The 20,863-nt window shown below is 41.0% G+C and overlaps 1 protein-coding gene across 1 annotated transcript in view; it reads left to right on the plus strand.

Annotated features, from left to right (window-relative positions):
• LOC309552612 (uncharacterized protein) overlaps nt 1-20,863 on the plus strand; it is a gene marked incomplete at both ends in the record, with an annotated part of 398,170 nt that overhangs the window by 251,585 nt on the left and 125,722 nt on the right. Inside the window, 5 exons of the mRNA XM_082253553.1 lie at nt 367-416; nt 2,601-2,796; nt 6,421-6,531; nt 14,500-14,587; nt 15,003-15,123. Coding sequence (XP_082109679.1) covers nt 367-416; nt 2,601-2,796; nt 6,421-6,531; nt 14,500-14,587; nt 15,003-15,123 — 566 coding nt within the window. The remainder of the gene's footprint in view (nt 1-366; nt 417-2,600; nt 2,797-6,420; nt 6,532-14,499; nt 14,588-15,002; nt 15,124-20,863) is intronic.

The following is a 20,863-nucleotide window of genomic DNA, read 5'->3' on the forward strand; positions in this document are numbered from 1 at the left end:
TTATTGGGATTTTTTTTACCAAACCTATGCAGCAGAATACATATTAACCTATACTAATGAAGAAATTAGATTTTTTACATTTTTTATTGGATATGTTTTTTTTACTAAAAAGACATTCATTTTATTTGGGTACAGTGTCGGACAACCACGCAATTGTCAATTAAAGTAACGTAGTGCCGTATCACAAGAAATGACCTGGTCATGAAGGGGGGTAAACCTTCTGAAACTGAAGTGGTTTAATTGTGACAAGCACTGACAATTGTAATGTAGGGTGTCTACAAGACTCTTTATCAACTTCAGGGAATGTGTTTCATTTTCATCATTAAGTTCTCATTGTCTTAAATTTGATTCTGTTCTTCTTAATAGATTTTTTTGGAAAGCAAATCAAAAAACAAGATTCTGAAGGCAAATTCTCTGTAAGTATTTAGAATTCAAACAAATAGTCTTGCTAAGTGGTGTATGTATCTACATGGACAACTTTCAGAAAACCTGCAGTATCATCCATTCTATGCCATCAAACATTGTTTTATGGTGTCCTAGACTTTATAAATGTTATACATATTGTCAGAAATGTGAATCTTGGTTTATGTGTACACCAGATTTTCTTAGGTATGTCAGGTCAGAACATCTCTAAACTAGGAAAAAGGGCTTTGCTTCTTTATAAATAAAAAATGATGCATTATTCTTCAATATAATTTGTAAAATTAATCATCAATACTAATTTTTCTACAGAATATTGAACATTTGAAAATGCTAAATATTTTTTTTTAGAATTAGTAGGCTGAAATATTGTGACTATATAACTTCTTTGCATAAGCGGGTAAACAGGTCTGGAGGGGAAGTAACATATATGAGGAAGTAACAATAATGCCATACTCTCCAGCGTATTGGGACACAGTTATAGTAAAGTATACTAAGCGAGTATATTACAGCATTGACTTGTTTGCAAGGGAAAGTGTGCCATAAATTCAAACAAGTTGTGGCATAAATTCAATAGGTTGCTGGCAAATATACTTCACCCAAATGCTAAAAATGGTCACATTAGAGGTCCAAATCCAAGTTGCATGTCAATAGGCAAAGGGCATCCCAAACACATCACAGAGGCTGCAATGTGGTAAGAAGAGAAAGGAACTGAATTCGGCCATGGGATCCTACTGTGTTCATGGTGCATTTTGTCTCTTCAAATTGTGACTTTCTCAATCAGAAGCAGTTACCACATGACCAAGGGCTGCCCTATATATCTTTAAGTCAAAAATTGGCACTGAAAGAATGACACACTGCCATCTTGTGTGTCTCCATGTTACGTCATGATATCATGACAAGGTGTAACCACTTGAAGGTGTGAGTGAGCACATGGCACCACATGGCACCATCTTGCTTGAATCTGCCCAAAATAAAGCAAATATAAAAAAAAAAAATAGAGAAATCAATTCTACAAATTTAATAACAAAAATATTAAATAGAAGTATGGAAAAGCATTAAAAAAAACGTACTAAAACGTTACTAAACCCACAACCGTAACATCAGTCTGTATATGCAGTAAAGCATGCATGTTATGCTCACTGTGGAACCTAAAGGGGTTAATCCTCTGCATTGTGTAAAAAGACAGTTTAAGCCTGTCTTCTGTGTTCCTCCCCTTTTTCCACAGTCTCCAAACTATCTCCTGATAGAACGTAGTCTTGGGGGGGCAAGCTGCACATGCTTAGTTTGGTGTGTATTGATAGAGAGTTGCTGTTTTTTCTTGTGAAAGTGCATGTGATCAGTACAGGGCCAATCAGCACTGTCCAGACAGAGCGTCAGGGATCCTGCAGCCTTATAGGACAGTCTTGGGAGAACTCATCCTACAAGCTTTAACCAGACACTGATAGAAGTCACAAGACTGCTCCTACTGTTGATGAGAAAAGCTATTCATTTGTTGATTCTGATAAGCCCCCGTCCTCAGACTCCAATAACCACAGCCCAAGGTTGTGGGGAAGAGGTCCTTGTGCCTATCAACATGGAGACAAGGTGCTGTAGGATGGGGGGGGGGCATCTCTTGTCCCAAAGCACCTCCCCTTGAGGGCATGTGGTTGAAGGGGGGGCTCATCCCCTCCCTTTCCTGACCTGCCAGGCTGCATGCTCGGGTAAGGGTCTGGTATGGATTTCGGGGGGGGGGGGGACCCACACCGTTTTTTTTTTTTAATTTTGGCTTAAAATTCATACCAGACCCAAAGGGCCTAGTATGGACTTGGGGGGGGGGGGAGGCTGTTTTTTTTCTCTTTTTTAATAGCCGGGTGCTGGCAATTGTAACCGCGAGACATTTTAATGTTTCTTTTTTTAGATGCATTAATAGGAGCATTCTGTAAGGGCCCCAATACCTCCCCTCTTGGGCAAATAAAATACATACAGATGAGGAAGGTCAGAGTTCGAACTCTTTATCTGCATATTTGTTCCTGTGACTGTTTCAGTAACTGAAGAAGTACTAAAACTGGATCAGCATGATAGTCAGTGAATAAGTATTTTCAAAAAAAGAGGTACACAAGGGCAACCTACAATATTAACAAGTTATTTTGCAATGAAGACTGCCATCTACATGCAAATATCTCTTTTATGTGTTATAGGTTTTTATATCAGGTCTTTCCAGGAAATACATCCCAGTGGTTAAAGATACTTCACCAGGCTGTGAGTGAGAATGAGTACAGTGTAACAGAAAACCTCCTCAGTTTCTTCAAGGAAGCCTGCCCACACCTAATTAACTCAGAGGAAATATCTTCAGGCTGTGTAGCTCTGCACCTGGCTAGCCAAAGTGGATTATTTGTAAGTATAATTAATGAAACCAAAGCAAGGCCATGTCCCACTCTTCGAGGAAAAATACAGGAAATTAAGTTAAATGTTTCAGCTTGTATTTGAGCTGGGATTTATTTGACTTTCTTGTAAATTATTCATGAACCATACTGATCATTTTGCAGTTTAATAATTATTTTACAGACCCCCTTGTAGAGCAGTTGTGGTAAACCTGATTCTGAAGGGCCTTACCCACGTGGTCCCAGTCTACCCTGAAGATCTGGACACTGTTTAATTTGTTGCATTTTGCGCTAAGAAAAGCAGAACACAATTGAGCATTGGGGCTGTTTTATAACAAATTGAGCAAGCGTTAATGGTAATTCCCTTAGCAGTGAATCATGTTTCATTTTTAAATGTAAACAAGGAGTCTGGTTGCTGAGCTCCCACAGCAGTATGTTTTCTGCTTTGTTTTTCCTACTTACTATTTGTGTAATGTCTTCTGTGGCATGTCCTAAATGATGCATAAGTTAGTGCTAATATGATGGCATCAGTGCCACTCTATGCATCTGAGCACTGACAGTGCTTGAGCGGGGGTGGGTGGGGGGCATGACACCCTTTACTCCAAAGAGACAAAAAAAAGATAAATACAACTAGAATAGTAGTTAGCAGGGATTAGCCCTGAAGTATAGTGGCTAAAATGGGCAATAGCTGGCAGGACTTTTATCCATAGTAAAAATAAGACAACCTTATAATATTTCTGCTATATATTGTAAATAGATAAACTGCTGGTCCAATGTTCATTTTCCCACAGTTGTTTGCTAGTGCTAATTTGATTCTAAATGGAGTCTAAGTGGCAATTACCATGTTTGATCATAACGGCCTCTGTAAAAGAGTTTCTGTTCAATTCAGAATGTATTTTTTCTTAATAAAAGTCAATGGGAATACCAAAACAGCTTAGGAATTTAGCTGCAGGTCACATACACCTGTGAATGATCTTAGAAGTATTTCAAACTGATCTCAAGTGCATGCTAAATTCATTGGCCCTAAAGGCTCTTTCACACGGGCGTTCCATATGTCCGTATATCACCCCATCCGTTTGTGGGTGATATACGGACATAATGCATGTCAATGGGATTGCGGATGTCAGCGGATGACCATCCGCTGACATCCAATTTGTGACCTTTCAGTTCTGTTCCGTTTTTTGGAACGGAACAGAACCCTATTTTTCTTCTGTTAAAAAAACGGAACGGATGCAAAATCGGATGTCAGCGGTGTCATCCGCTGACATCCGCAATCCCTATAGACATACATTATGTCCGTATATCATCCGCAAATGGATGGGATGATATGCGGACATACGGAGCTGATGACACAAGTGTCATCCGGGTCCGTGAAAAAAAAAAAAAAAAGTGCCACAGCTGAAGAAGAAATCGGAGTGGCCGTGTGAAAGAGCCCTTACCTTTTTTCTATTAATCTGCATTTGATTTCATTCTCTGAAGTCAACATCTGACCTCTGAACTGTGAAGCTGAAATTTCCAGTCACTTAGGAGGTAAGAGGAGGTTCTCCTGCATCTAATGACAGCCTTTGAAGCATCTCAGAGCTGTCACCCTTACCCCTAACGCAGGTGGTCAGACATTATAGCTAGCTTCTGTGTTCTTCACCCATAGCAGCCCCCTTTTCCATAAGGCAAGCAGGCCTACTGGTACTCGGTTGCCATTGCTATAGTGCCTGGCCACCATGCTGCGGCAGGTGGAAACAGAGCAAAGCAAACCGGTACTTGCAGTTGGCAGATGGGCAGAGTGGCTCAATGACAGTCCATGTACAAGGCAGGAATGGTTCAGAGTAGTCAGGGTCAAATCTATAGTCAAAAGACAGGCAGAGTTCAGAGAGTAGTTGAAATCTGATCTGAGGTCATAAACAGGGAAGTCCAATCAACAGAACAGACAAACAGGGAGGTTGGAGCATGTGTTACAAATGCAATATCACAAGCCTGAGACTGCAGGGTTGGCTGGCCTAAATCCGGTTTGGTCTCCACCCAATGACTGACTAGATCAATCACTTTGCAGATGGGCAAACAGACAGGGAATATACGGTATCATAGCCAAAACCAGGATGCTGGAATGAGACCAGCAGCTATCAAGGACAAGAGCAAGATAGATTTAAGTGAAAAAAATATTTTTCATCTGGATTTTTTTCCTAAAAAGAACTAAACTTTCTCAATCAACATTAACTATTGTAATACATATGCCTCTAATCTTGATAAATAGATAGGAAAGTATATTATATTTACTTTTTATTACCTTTTTTTATATTTTTTGAGTTGCTTCCTGGTTTTTGGCCTAGGCCAAAATAATGGCATACAACCCAAGATGCTTCATGGGCATTTTTTTTCCTTCAGTTGGAGCAGGGGCTTTCTGAGCTAAGCATGTCCTCTGAGAAAATCCTTTGCTTGATTGTTGGCTATTTTTTCAGTTTTCAAGGAGAAAACAGGTTAAATATTTAACTATGCATGTTCCAAATATGTTTATCTGATATATCTTAGTGGGTACCAAAGTCATAGAAAATATTCAGTTATAGGTCTGCCCACATATGGGTTCAATTAGATCAGTTACAGCAGGAGAAGGACAGAGCTAACAGTTACAGCATGGTTATCATCCATAGAAAAATTGGTCCAGTTATTGTGATGCTCAGATAAGCCATGTTGATAACATGTTTAAGCTGTATGCATGGCTGATCCAAGCCTGGTCAAAGGCAGATGTGCCTCTGACAAAGCAGGGTGCAGAGATATTTCTTGGAATTCAATTTTCTGGTCCTGATTATTCATGCCATTTGCCAGAGAAAAGGAAATAGCATAGACACGAGCACTACCTCTTTTCTTTTTTCATAGTGAAGCAAGGAGGATCATCCACGTACAGATCTTACAATAAGTTAAAACTTTCCTGTTGGTAAAAACATGTATGTTTGATGTTAGAAATGCTCACTGTATTTTCCTAGGTGCCCCCCTAAAAGACACAATTCTCACCCAGGCATCACATCAGGTAGACAGATTGGGCTGCCATCCCCATAGGAATTTAGCCAATCAGATAACGGTAATTAGAATCACGTGATGCCTGTCATTTATCCACTATATTGATATCTGAAAACAATTCTAAATAAATTTATGATTGCTGTGACTTCTTACCTTCTGTAAACATTGCACACATCTGCAGGACAGTGAGCACCTACTGTGAAGACAACAAATGTTTGTGAATATTAATGAGATTGTAAATGTTCTGTGGATATTGATAGACATGCTTACTGTGTGCCTGAGAACGTTTGTGTGACAGGATCAAACAGTTGGAACTATCAGAGCATAAACTGACAGTTTACAGCAGAAGCCCTTGACTGCCTCTGATTAATCTCATGAGATTACAATGATAAAAGCCCTCCGGAAGTTTATTTGCTTGTTTTATTTAGAACTATACATAACAGAAAAACCAATGGTATACCAAGGTTCATAAGCTCATAAGGAATCAGATCCTAGAATAGAAACGCATGATAAGTATATATTATCGTGTTTAGGAAATGTTTGTAAAAAAACAAATATTGCATTAAGTTAAATACATATCTGTATCAATTCATGTAACAGTTTATTTATGCTGTCATTTTTATTACAGGACACTGCACTGCTTCTCTTGGAAAATGGAGCATCTGTCAATAAGATGGACAGGAAAAAGCACACACCATTTTATTATGCATTAGCAGGAAAACACAGGGATGTTTGTAAGGCAAGAATTAATATGTTTCTGAATTATAGGGTATCACTTGCACTAATAACTATTTTTGTTGTGACAATGTGTATTTAAGCATTCAGATGATGTTTAATACACTGGACACGAAAGGGGCAAGTATTGCTATTTGAATGCTAGATGTAAATGAAATTTGCATTGCATTAAAAAAAAAAAAAATTATATATATATGTATATATATATATATACACATATATACAGTGGGGGAAATATTTTTTTGATCCCCTGCAGATTTTGTAAGTTTTCCCACTTACAAGGAAATGAAGGGTCTATAACTTTTATCATGGGTGTATTTTAAATGATAGAGACAGATTATTACCAAAAATCCAGGAAAAAACACATGACACAAACGTTATAAATTGAGTTGCAGTTCAGTGAGTAAAATAGGTATTTGGTTCCCAAGCTAAACATGGCTTAGTATTTGGTACTGAAAAAAACCCTTGTTGGCAAGGACAGAGGTAAGACGATTCTTGCATTTAGTGACCAGGTTTACACATATCTCATATTGGTCCACTCTTCTTTACAGATCTTCTCTAAATCCTTAAGGTTTCTTGGCTGTCGCTTGGCAACTTGAAGGTTCAGCTACCTCCATAAATGTTCTATAGGATTAAAGTCTGGAGACTGGGTAGGCCACTCCATGACCTTAATGTGCTTCTTCTTGAGCCACTCCTTTGTTGCCTTGGCGGAATGTTTTGGGTCGTTGTCACGCTGGAAGACCCATCCATGACTCATCTTCAGTGTTTTAGCTGAGAGAAGAAGGTTCTCATTCAAGATTTTAGCTGAGAGAAGAAGGTTCTCATTCAAGATTTTACAATACATAGCCCCATCCATTGGCCCCTTAATGCGGCAAAGTTGGTCTGTACTTTTAGCAGAGAAACAGGCTCAAAGCATAATGTTTCCACCTCTGTGCTTAACTGCAGGGATGGTGTTCTTAGGGTCAAAGTCAGCATTTTTCTTCCTCCAAACACGGCGAGTCCCCCCTCCTCAAGAAGGCACATGTACAAACATGCCAATGAACATCTAAATGATTCAGAGAAAGATTGGGAGAAAGTGCTGTGGTCAAAGGAAACCACAATTTAGCTTTTTGGCATTAACTTGACTCTCTGTGTTTGGTTTTGCTCGCTTTAGGCAAATAAGCACATTATATCAATATAAGATATACATATAACAACATAGTGTAATGGAGCTTGAACATCCATAAAAACAAGCATAGAAAACAGATAAACAGTGCAAAAGTTAAGAATTAGCGTTATAGGCCAGTAGAGCCGATTTGGTATGAAGGGGGGGAATATCTCATAAATTTATTGTGGCTCTGTCTTCTGGCCAGTTGGATACATCATGATAAGGAACCATAAACCGTAAAGAACATCAGAAAAAAGAAGGGGGAGGGGGAAGGGGGGACACACACCATGGTTTTGGACATAACTGCTGACATATGTGTATGGATAAGTAAACATAATAGTAATCAAATAAGGAAAGCGTTTAATCAGGGGTGTGGGGATTTGCTTCTAGGTTAAATCAGAAATTGTCCCATAGATCCCATACCTTTGAGAAGTGGGATAGAGTGTCATGTACCACTGCTGTCAAACGTTCCATTCTTCGTATGTGAGCTATAGTCAGTAGCAAATGGGACTGTGTAGGAGGATTATAAGATAACCAGCATGTGTGTATTACCATTTTTGCAGCCAGCAAAATAAATGCAACTAATTTCTTGGCATTTTTGGAAATACCTGATATCGGGTGATCCAGTAGACAGTGGACCGAGTCCAGAGCAAAATCTAACTTAAAGAGATCCTGAAGGAGAGATTGTACTGAGATCCAAAGAGGTCAGATCCCGGGACAATCCCAGAAAATGTGGTAGTGCGAACCAACGTCCTTAAGGCATCTCCAACAAATCCGGGAGACTGAGGGGCCATACTTTTGGAGGACCTCTGGGGTTCTTTACCAGAATAAAATAATTTTATAAGCCGTCTCTCTCTGCTCCACTGATCTTGAAGCTTTAGATATTGAGTCCCAATTTTTTTGCCATTGTAGGAGAGAAAGGGGTTTCTGAATGATTTGGGCCCACGTCTGCATATAGGCATGAGAAGTATCTGTAAGTGAGGTGGATTTGTGGCGTATTTTATAGATAGATAAAATAAGGCTAGGTTGACATGGGCCTTGGGCACATAATAATTCAAATGCGGTAGGTTTTTCCAAAATCAAAGACAGTGATTTAGAGGAAAAATAGTGCTTTATTTGAAAATAGGAGAAGAAACAGCATTTAGGGATCTCAAAATTATTTTGAAAATTCTTGAAATGAGAGTAATTTACGGGACTAAGGATGTACAATGTTATGAAGTTGGAAGATACCCACTCGTGACCAAGAGTACATTTGCCCATAATATAAGCTATCTGGGATATCTGAGTTGAAAAGTAAGTTCAGGAGGGGTGAGCATGGAGAAAAGAGAGAGAACTTCCGAAAACATCTCTTCCAAACAGAAAAGGGCTAAAATCATCAGACCTAAGCATAGGCTCTTGGGTTAGGCAATAGACGTATTCAAATAAGACCAAAGCACAGAACAAGGGTGCACAGGGTGGATTACACTTAATTCTTTCTCTGATCATCTACTAGAGGCAAGACGGGATGACCAGGATGTGACCGATCTGAGGTGTGTAGCAAAATAGTATTTAATAATGTCTGGGGCACCCAGCCCCCACGAGGGGCAAACACTACATTGCTCGCAATTTGTTGAGCTTTGCTGTGCCAAATAATTTTAAGAAAGGATCTTTGAATGTGTTTAAGCTGCACCATAGGGACAGTAACTGGTAAGGTTTCAAAAAGGTATAAAAGCTTCAGGAGTATTGACATCTCGAGAACATTTACTCTACCTAGAAGAAACAGAAGATAATCTTCCCAATGACGTAAAAGACAGCCAATCTCCACAAAGAGAGAGGGATAATTAGCTTGGTAAAGGGTAGAGTATGATGCGGCCAGATGTATCCCTAAATATTTAAGAGAGAAAAAGCACCAGTGATAAGGAAAGTTTTCCTGCAGTGTGGCGAGAAGTGGGGGAGAAATGTGTATGGGTAGGGCTTCTGTCTTGGCTGTGTTGACCTTATAACCAGAGAGCAAACCAAAGGTCATCAATAAAGTATGGAGATTGGGGAGGGAGATGTGAGGGTTAGTCAAAGTCAAAAGGATGTCGTCCCCAAAGAGGGAAAGTTTATATTCCCTTTGTCACAAAAAGACCCCGCAGATATCTAAATGTGTACGTGTAGCTTCAGGTAAGGATTCCAAGCATAATATAAAGAGCAAGGGAGGCAGGGGACACCCCTGTCTGGTACCATTGCTGAGGGGGAAGGATGGTGACAAGAAGGAGGATAACTGTACCTGGGAGGAAGGGTGGGAATATAATGCATGAAAAGCCGCAATAAATGGACCTGTAAATCCATCTCGTGAAAGAGTGGCAAACATTTAAGGCCAGCAAAGCCTATCAAAAGCTTTATGGGCATCTAAGCTTAGAATAAAGGGTGGAAGGGAGGTCTTGTCTAGTAAATCAATGAGGTCAATGGTGCTTCTAGTGTTGTCACCAACATGCCTGGAGGATACAAAGCCTACTTGGTCTTTATGTATGAATCTAGGAAGTATTTGTGTGAGTCTATTGGCTAGAATTTTAGTAAATATTTTGTAGTCAGAGTTGAGTAGGGCAATGGGTCTATAATTACCTGGGAGGGATGGGGTTTTTCCAGATTTTGGAAGGACTGTAATATGAGCATGTAAAAACTGAGGGTGGGGGATAGTTCCTTTCATCAGTGAGGCAAATAAGTCAAGTAGATAGGGGCTTAGAATTGGAAGAAATGTCTTGTAGTAAAAGTATGGCAGACCATCTGGGCCGGGGGATTTGTGGGAAGGAAGATTTTTAACCACAGAGGCTAATTCTTCTAGGGTAATTGCAGTATTTAGCAAGGAAATTTGGGAAGGAGACAATATAGGTAATGGTAAGGAATTGAAGAAGGAGTCAAATTTGTCTTGGGAGAAGAGGTATTTTGGGTCCATGGTTAAACAATTATATAATTTATGATAGAATTCACTAAATACTTTGGACATTGTCTGCAGACAGTGAGTGGGGGAGCCATAGGATTGTAAGAGAAAGTCCGATAAGAATGAAAAAGAAGGGGTTTTAGTCTGTTCACCAGCATTCCATGGGGCTTATTGGAAAATTCAAAAAATTCCAGCTTGGCCTAAAGGAGAGACTTGGCAATTCTATTCATATTGAGGGTTTTCAGACGGTTTTGCAGAGATGTAACTGTGCGTAAATGGGCCACCGTAGGGGAAGAGAGCAATAAACCTTCTGCTTTGCATTTATCTGGGAAAGTATAGAAGACCGCTGGAGAGCAGTTTCCTTTTTCAGGCGAGAGCCAGCAGAAATCCACTGGCCTCTAAAAAACGCCTTGTGTGCTTCCCACAGGGTGAAGACCTTTGCAACAGTGTTTACATTCATATATATATATATATATATATATATATATACACATCGCATACACACATAGGTGTGAAAGGAGCGGAACCCCATCCCTGCGCTACTGAAATTATGTCAGTAGCGCAAGGATGGGGTTCCGCTCCTTTCACACCTATATGTGTGTATGTGTATATATATATAATATATATATGTGTGTGTATATATACCCCTATACAGAAGTTCAGATGTCATGCCTGCCTCCAAAGACGTCCACAAAAAAGCCCAATAAACACCTGAAACAAAAACACCCAGGTGTGAAAGGAGCGGAGCCCCATCCCTGCGCTACTGAAATTCTAAGAAAAATTATCTTTTTTTTTCTGGCGGTCACCCTGACATGGAAGAGTTCTGTCACCCTGGCATAGCAAAGTCAGTTCACCCTACACTACGGTCACCCTGACACTTAACACTTTCCCTACAGAAACTAGATTATTGAATCTAACTATAGTGGTATATAGTACCCTAACTACACTGCATATCCCTTTCCTCACACTAATAATTGCTAAATGACACTGGAGCAGCAGGAGTAACAGAAATGCTTTCACTCTATTCCACAGCCTCTCTATTACAGTGCTAGAGATTTGTCGGGGCTATGTTATATACTGGGGGGCGTATTCACTACTGATTGGCCTCTGGACCCCCTAGTCACTCCAATCACATTCCTAGCAGACTCCTGCCCCCTCAATTGGCTTTTACTGACGTTTCTGGTCCAATCACGGGCTTTTAAAGCCCAGTTTCTGTCCCATTGCATTTTGGGCGGTTCTGGTTCCCGAATTCCGAACTTTTACCGCAAAAAGTTTGGAATTCGGCCGAATTTCGAACAGCCAATGTTCGGGTCGAACCGATGGTCGTCCCGAACCGTTCGATCATCCCTACAGAAGGAAGCCGACTGGTGATCTACCTTAGCTGAAGGGGTAGATGGAAATAGTGTGCGTCTGTCTCTTCCAAGGGACATGATCATATTGAAGTCTTGGGAGGTTGGAAAAATCTCCCAAGTTTTTCAAATACATCAGTAAGAAGTTGAATTCGGCCTGAATTCGGAGCGCAAATATTCGCAGTCCAGGAAAAATAAATCTACCATGGGAGTCTAAATAGGAGGATCCTATCCTTAGGGGATAAGAGCGTTTAATTAGTATTGCTACACCTCCTTTCCCGGAGGGGTAAGAGGCCATGAAGGAGGTAGGGAAATGTTTAGCGGCAAATTTAAAGGAGCCCCCTGCATCGAAATGGGTTTCCTGGAATAGGATCACGTCAGCTTCTGAGGATTTAAACTCCTTCAAAGCCAGCCATCCTTTTTGAATGGAGTTTAAACTCTTCAAGTTATAAGTAAGAGCCCGTAAAGCCATTATACAGTGTCATTGTTAAAGCACATCTAGCACAGAGCAAGAATAAAAAAGAAATGTCCACAGTGTGTCATATGGGGGACGGGGGGCATAAAGAAGGAGGTATCAATAAAGGAAATCAGTAGTGCAAAAAAAGTCCAAATAGTTTAGATAAAAAATGAGGAACAAGTCAAAAAAGGACCTAAAGAAAAACAAGATAACAAAATTGGAGCATGGGAGGTCAAGACCACTCAGGGGTCCAGGGCCATAGCCCTGGGACTAGGGAGAGGAGCATGGGGACCTCTGAACATAAAGGAGTGGTCCCCACTGTCTTCCGCCATAACAATGAAAATCAACCATAATCTGGAACAAACAAAAAATGAAAAATCATCCCACAGGTGTGGGAGAGGGTCCCAAATTAGGGAGGCTGAACATGACTCAGCCTAGAACAGAGCCAAACTAATCATTTCAAAGGATACCTTCAGGTTGGGTGTCTAGATGAAGGAAAACATTGAGGGGTGGAGAAGGCCTTCTGTTGTTTTTGATGAGCTGGGGTCCAGAACGGAGCGGACAGCGGTTTTGGTGTTGAGGGAAGCCTCCGCACCTCTTGACTCCTTTACATTACACAGTCCCTGCACCTCTGGACCCCTTTATATTACACAGCCCCCCCACACCTCCTAACCCTTTTACATTACACAGTCCCCCCACACCTCCGGACCCCTTTACATTACACAGCCCCCACATACCTTTGGGCCCCTTTTCATTACACGCCCCCCCCCCCACACCTCTGGATCTATTTGCTTTACACAGCTCCTACCCCCTGCAGCTCTGTCCCTTCTTACCTTATTTGGGCATGCAGAGCAGGAGACACAGGACAGTGGAGCAGGGAACAGGAGGCAGAACAGGAGAGAGAAACAGCAGCGCTGAATAGACAGCGGGAGATGCCAGAGTTAACTTTCCATGTTACCAGCAGGTGATTGGTTGCTAGGTGGTTCTAGAAACCAATAACCTGCTGGTTAACTTGGAAAGTTATCTCCGGCAGCTCTTGCTGTCTATTCAGCACTGCTGTTTCTCTCTCCTGTTCTGCCCCAGTGTCTCCTGCTCCCTGCTCCTCTCCCCTGTGTTAGTGCGGTGGAGGCAATCCGATGGCCAGCCCTGGGTGTCACCCCTCTGGCGGGTGTCAACTGGGTGCGGCCTGACACCCCCCACAATGTGTGGCACCCAGGGTCCGATCGCCCCCCCCATTGGTACACCACTGTCCTTCTGTTCTCCTGCTGCTCTGCAGTGGAAGGCAAGGTGAGTATATACTGATAGAGATGGAAGAGTTGGGGTGTTTAAACAAACATGCCCCCTTGCCCTAAATAGGACAAATACTGCAAAATTTACCTTACTCACGGGTTACACGCTAGATATTCCCTTTAACCAAATCTATTTTTAATTAATAAAATATTAGCCCAAACTGAAAGTATATTGAATACCCCAAACATTCAGTAACCCCTGATTCTAGGACTCCATGTAGTTGTCAGTGAAATTTATATTTATTCCAAACAGCTACTAGCATGCCTTTTAGTGTCCCCACTTACAATGTTTGCACCACTTTGATATTACAAAAGTACTACAGTGTGTCAGATATTTATTTTTGGTTATATTCAGACATAATTCACAAAGCCTTTATTGTCTAATGGGATAGGGAGTAATTAAATGTATATTAGAAACAGCTTTATATAAAAATGGTTTTAGGTAATGTATTGTAATAATAGATAAATGTGTTATAATGTGGACAAATATTTTCCTACTCACAGCTGACTTCCCTTCTGGTAATTCTATAGAAGAAAACAGCCAACTGTCAATTTTTGCTGCATTTTACTTTGTTTATTAGTTAACATAAATCATGGGACAAGAATTCTTAATTATATAAATGTTATACAGGTGTGGGATATTTGGCTTACACATTTGAATGGTAATAGTAGCTTTTTCACATAATCTAAGGTTTCATTTTTTTTGTACCAAACTACAGTTTACAGCTGGTGGCTAGTGTATGAGGGAATGGAACTATAATATAATAGGCTTTATTATGTTGTCCCTTGGCTTTCTTTGCCTGTCTCCAAATATCCTTTTTTTTTTAGCTTTTGATTGAATGGGGATACCGTGTACACGACCACAGAATTAGTCATCGAGTGGTTCCAGTTGATGATCTGAAACATTTCTGTAAAGGTAAAATACAAAGATTTTACTGGATAGTATATTTCTGTGAGTCAAAGGGGTTGATTTGCTAAAGGTCAAATAGACTGTTTACTTTACAGTGTAAGTTAAACTTTTGCAAGGAGATTTCCCCTAGATTAGGGAATTTGGGGAAGCTTCACTTTGAGAAGATTTCCTTCCATGTGATTGGATGATGGAATCAGCAGAGCTTCACCTCATTCACTAAGTTCTAGGGCAAATTTCCTTGCAAAGTACAACTTCCCTTGCAAAGTTAATTTGCCTTTAGTAAATCAACCACAATACCTCTTATATACTGTAAGTGTAAGTCTATAGACTGAGCTCTGTTTGTGTGCTTTCATTGACAACAGAGAAGAGAAAATAAGGCTAAGCATTAGAAAAGCAATGAGATTGTTCTTATTTCTTACAGGGTACAGTGACATGTGGCAGACTTCAGTTCAGGAGGTACTTGAAGGAAATAGGGAATGTCTAAAGAAGTTAATAGAAGATCATGAAAAGAGGCACACAGTTATTTCCAGTCTGAGAACTAGGTATGGTTACATTAAACTTGATTGCATTTAACCAACCCTTGGGGCTATATTTTGGGAACTGACACTAATGATGGGGCATTATTCCTCCCATAAACACCAGTGCTGGGGCATTATTCTTGCCACTGACACTATTGCTGGGGCATTATTCTTCCCACTGACACCAATGCTAGGAAACAATTCGTCCCATTGACACCAATGCCGGGACACTATTCTTCCCACTGACACCAATGCCGGGACACTATTCTTCCCACTGACACCAATGCCGGGACACTATTCTTCCCACTGACACCAATGCCGGGACACTATTCTTCCCACTGACACCAATGCTGGGGCATTATTCTTCCCATTGTCACCAATGCTGGGGCACTTTCTTCCCATTGACACCAATGCTGGGACACAATTCTTCCCATTGACACCAATGCTGGGACACTATTCTTCCCATTGACACCAATGCCGGGACACTATTCTTCCCACTGACACCAATGCCGGGACACTATTCTTCCCACTGACACCAATGCCGGGACACTATTCTTCCCACTGACACCAATGCCGGGACACTATTCTTCCCACTGACACCAATGCCGGGACACTATTCTTCCCACTGACACCAATGCTGGGGCATTATTCTTCCCATTGTCACCAATGCTGGGGCACTTTCTTCCCACTGACACCAATGCTGGGACGCAATTCTTCCCATTGACACCAATGCTGGGACACTATTCTTCCCACTTATACCAATGCTGGGGCATTATTCCTCCCACTGACACCAATTTTTGTGGCACTGTTCCTTCCAATAACACCAGCAAGAGGATTTATGGTGGGAAAATGTTTTTTTTTTTTTTTTTTTTATTACTGTCACCATTGTCTGGGTGGGTGGGTGGGTGTGTTTTTTATTACAGCTACTGTCATTTTATTATGCTCACTGAAACAAGGCTAGGGAGAATGGAGTCTTTAACTACTGTCACTGATAAAGAGGCAGTTTTTACTCTCATTGACCACCAACACAAAGGCATTTTTAGCTCTTACTTATGTTGAAGCATTTTTTTACTTCTACTAACTATAGACACAAGAGGATGTTTTCCTCCCACTGACCTCAGACACAGGAGAAATTTTTAATCCCACTGACCCTAAACATGGGGGAATTTTCTACTCTCACTGACTGACGAGACAAGGGCTTTTTTACTCCTACTGACCTCCAATGCAGGGTCATTTTTTTTTTTTTTTTACTGCTACTAAAGCATTCAAGTTAGTGGATTATAAAAGAGCTTATAATAGAGCTTTCCCTTACAAAGAAACACGTACTGAATAAACATGGATGTTTTCATTGCTGACCTTTTCTGGGTAAATACTAGCTGCTTGGCTATCATACTGTTGCTCATGTAGACTGGGTCACTGATCCAGAACAAACATACAAATAGGACTTCCGACTTCACTCTGACTTCCTGATCTAAATATTATTATTGGGTCATTGATTTAGAGACAGCCAGGCAATTCAAATTTTGAGATTGAGATCAGCCATGGTCCCCTTCATGGAATGAACAAACAGGCATGGCTGAATTGTTTGTTTAACCAATGTGGGGAGCATTGACATGGTCCATTGGCAAACACCTAAAACCACAGAGATCCCTTGGTACAATGGCACCCTTAGTACAGGCTTTCTTTAAAATCTTTTTTTCTGAAAATGTATAGGAAACCAGAGAGTCTTCACGTAAAACTCTTGTTGGTATTTAGGCTTTACAGGGACATGTTTTAAATTGTATTTTGGAACTCTTCCAGGTTTAAGCACAACTGGCAATTGCCAAAGTTTTGTCTGTCAGGATGGTGTTTGGCCATAAAAGCCGGGTATTCGAGCCTATTGCAGGTATTTTTTTTTCTGTGACTGATTCTCTTTAGGGTCTCTTTTTTCCAGAAAAGGATGAATGCCATGATTTATCTTTTGCTACAACAGTAAAGAAAGAAAAGGGAGAATTGCACAATTAATATTTTCTGGCCTTCCGTGCAAAATGATTAGCTTTCAGTCTCAAACAAAACTATTGATTTATGTTTTGCCATTTACTTCTGTTAATGCGAATAGACATCTTCTCTGAACACCATTAAATCTCTTTTCCCCTGTGCTTTAAAGGTCCAGTAGAGTCGAAATATGTTTAAAAAAAAAAAAAACAGTTGCTTAACTGCTTAAGAAATCTTAGTTGACATTAAACTTTAAATCATTTTTTTTTGCTTACTTGAGGCCCCTTTAAAGCTATATCCATATAAGACAACCCTGCTCTTGGGGATGACAGGGTCATTCTGTTAAGGGTTTCTTTACACTTGTGGTTGGGGTGACAAAAATATACAGCTGGCCGCATTTTTTCCACCTCTAAGTGCTAGCCCTTAAGTTAAGAAGGCAGCAGACACGAGTGTACAAGATTTGCAAGAGTGGCAAGATTTATCCCCACTAACTCCGCTTTAATGGCTGCCAAAGAAGACCTATTCCATTGAATAGGGCTGCAACCACGCCGCATGTGCAATGTGCACAGTTGTGGCACAGTTTTGTGGGGTTTTAGGGAATTAAAACAGGTGTAAATTGACAGCACTAGGCCTCCTCACCACCTGTCAAACTCCCTTCGAAGAGCAATCCAATGCAGATCATTCTTCATAAGACAGCACAAGGGTAAATGAGACCTAAATCATGTGAAAGATTACCACATCAGCTAATAACAGCAGTCATTGCCATCATGACTAACCAATGAATGAATGTTTATCATAAAGAGGTTAGCAATGAATGGAGTGATTTTGATATTTGGCAAAATAGGAACAGGATAGTGGAAAGGAGCTTTTGTAACCTTTAGAAACCATTTAGAGCCCTATTGCACCCAGGGCCAGTGCTAGACTACTTTGTGCCCTAGGAAAGACCAGCTAATTGCACCCCCCCCCCCCCAAAAAAATAAAAACTACACACTGCATTCCCTTCTCCTCCTGCTACCTCTTTCAGGCCTACCAATCACAATGCCTGGACTGCAGTGACCTCACACTGTCCCATCTGTAGTCACCTTGTCCTCATCCTCCCCAGACACAACCCAGGCTGGGATCTCCGCGTGTCGTTACTGACCTGCCAGGCGCTTCTCTTGGATGTTCTTACATAGCAGGTCTAAGGCTTTGGTGTTGGAGTCCTTTAACTGCTTACTCATAGACCACCTCAGGAGGAACTTGGTAGACAATTTGCTTGTCATTGTAAATCTCTCAGCATCATCATCATCATCATCCTGGCTCCTTCCCTAGGCAGCTCTGTATGTGTGAGCATTGTGACAGGAGTAGGAGTAGGAGGAAGAGTTGGGAGGCTACAGCTGGCTCTGCATTGCCCTAGTACTGCATACATTGTCCAGGCTCCACTCTGCTCTGCACACAGCCTCCCTCCAGCCAGCCTCCCTCTGAGGACTGCCACTTGACTGAGCCGGGACCTCCTGACCCTGCAGCAGAGCCCTTGGTGGGCGGGTTGGAGGGAGGGGGTCAGAGGGACAGGGTCTGACAATCAGAGGCAGGGACACTTGCAGAGGACTGAGCTGTCCTAGCTGTTTTGGAGCAGAGGCGGTTCTTTAATCAGGTAAATTAGGCGGCCGCAAGGCCTAATAAAGAGCCACCTATGCCCTTCTGCCTGGGGGTGATGCCACCCCCCGGAAAATGCCGCCCAAGGCAAACGCCTTGCTTGCCTCGTGGTAGATATGCCCCTGGGTGGCAGTGCGCCCTAGGCAGCTGCCTAGTTCGCCTAGCGGTAATGCAGGCCCTGATTGCACCATCAAAAACCACCTTAGCTTTGCCTTCCCTAATGACGCACATTTATTTAATCAAAAGTGTATCGAAATCTTTTGAATTTTTGGCAACATTTCTGAGAAATTAAAACTCTCAGTTTCACTTTTCATTTTATTATAAGTGTGCAGTGTGGTATCAGTATGCAGAAGAAAGAATGAGATTTTCTACATTGCCATAATTCTCAGGAATGCACTCACAACACAAAAGCTTAAAAATTATATTATATTGTACGCAAAAAGTTAAAACAGATTAAAACCAAGCAACTGAGTATATATTAATAATTACCCCTAGAGTGAGTAACAGGCTTAACCCCTTTCTCTCCCTAATGATGGACCAAACCTCCATATTTTAGTACATCATACCAGTGCCGTATAATTAGTAAATCACATAGAAAATACTATATGACAATCTTCAATGATAGGAGATTCTGTGTCCAAAACAATGTGTACAGGAAGGTCACAAAAGGTTCTAACACATTTAGCGGTATGCCGTTTCCTCAGGAGACCTTAGGGTGCTAGGGGATACATACAGTACATGTTAATTTTTCAAACATAACATAACTTTCCTGTTAAATAATTATGCTGGAAGAAAATATATACTCACCAATCATATACAGTAGAGCAGCCCTCAAAATTTCACAGGGTTGTGTATGAGAGTTGATTCTCCTCCCAGCCTCCACCCCCCATCATTTTCTTAACAGGGCTTGGTGTACAGTGGGAGTCTGCAAAAAAACTAGATGAGGCGGGGCGGGGCTTGGTGGGAGCTGCCAAAGTTTACTTTTCCTATTAACAAGCTGGTGATTGGTTGCTCAAACCACCTAGGACTGAATCAACAGCTTGTTAATTGGAAAAGTTAACTTTGGGAACTTACACTCTCCTGTCCAGTGCTGTGTCTCTCTGCATCCTAAATCAGTGAAAGTGTCATTCATATAGCATTAAAATATTTGCTTAACAAGGCAGTAATGATGTGTACATTGCCTATAGTAGCCAATCATATTTTATCTTTATTTTATTTATCACAGTCAGATCAATGAAATATGCTTTATGTTAATATTGTTAAAGTTGTTTTTTAATATTTATTTTTGTAACTTAATTCTGAATAAAACATTTAACAGTGTCATTTCATTGATAATTTACAAGGGCATGTTTAGGGGTGGAATTAGGGGCAGGGCAGGGCAGGGCAGGACAGGGTAGGGGTAGAGTCAGGCAACTGGTGGCGAGTAACTCTTAAGGCCTGGTTAGTATCTCAGAATGACGAAGCTGCATATTACCAGAAGTGGCAAGGAATCCCCAGGGGCTATAGTTCAAAGATCACAGGAAAAAATGGAGTGGATAGCAAGGAGCTCGAAACCAGGGGCCAGCTAAATACAACCAAAAAAATATATCTATGTAATAAATGTACATCAGAAGTCCCAAACTTACAATATATATGAAAAATAGTTGAGGACAGTACCCCTCTTCTATTTTATTATTTGGGGCAAAAAAGCAAAAAGAAACTCCAAATCCAAAATCCAAACTCAGAATAAAAAAAAATTAAAAACTGTCACTACACATGGATTACCTTCTGGAAAATGCATCAGAAATCTCCTATAATCTGCTATAATTGAGCCAGCCAGTATCTAGGTAAGAGAAGCTGAATCCTACTTACTAAATACAAGAAACCAAGATGACACCCTTAGATTAGCTCAGCCCCCACACTTGCCAATGCCAACATCTAGCGTCTGTAGGGCCTGGTGGGTATCCCACTGGGCATGCACAGCCCCATTATTGCTGTGCATGTAAAGTAATGGTGGGGAGGTGCCACACAGTTGCGCAGCCACTTTGCATTCACTGGAGGCTGGTGGAAATGAAGAACGCGGGCATTGACGCCACCCTGCCAAGGACCTCCCCCCAGCCTATACACCCCCTAAAAACAAAAAAATACAGAAACAAACAGTAAAAGTCCACATAAT

This window comes from Pelophylax lessonae (assembly GCF_965119305.1).
Source record: "Pelophylax lessonae genome assembly, chromosome: 4".
In the NCBI taxonomy this organism is placed as follows: domain Eukaryota; kingdom Metazoa; phylum Chordata; class Amphibia; order Anura; family Ranidae; genus Pelophylax; species Pelophylax lessonae.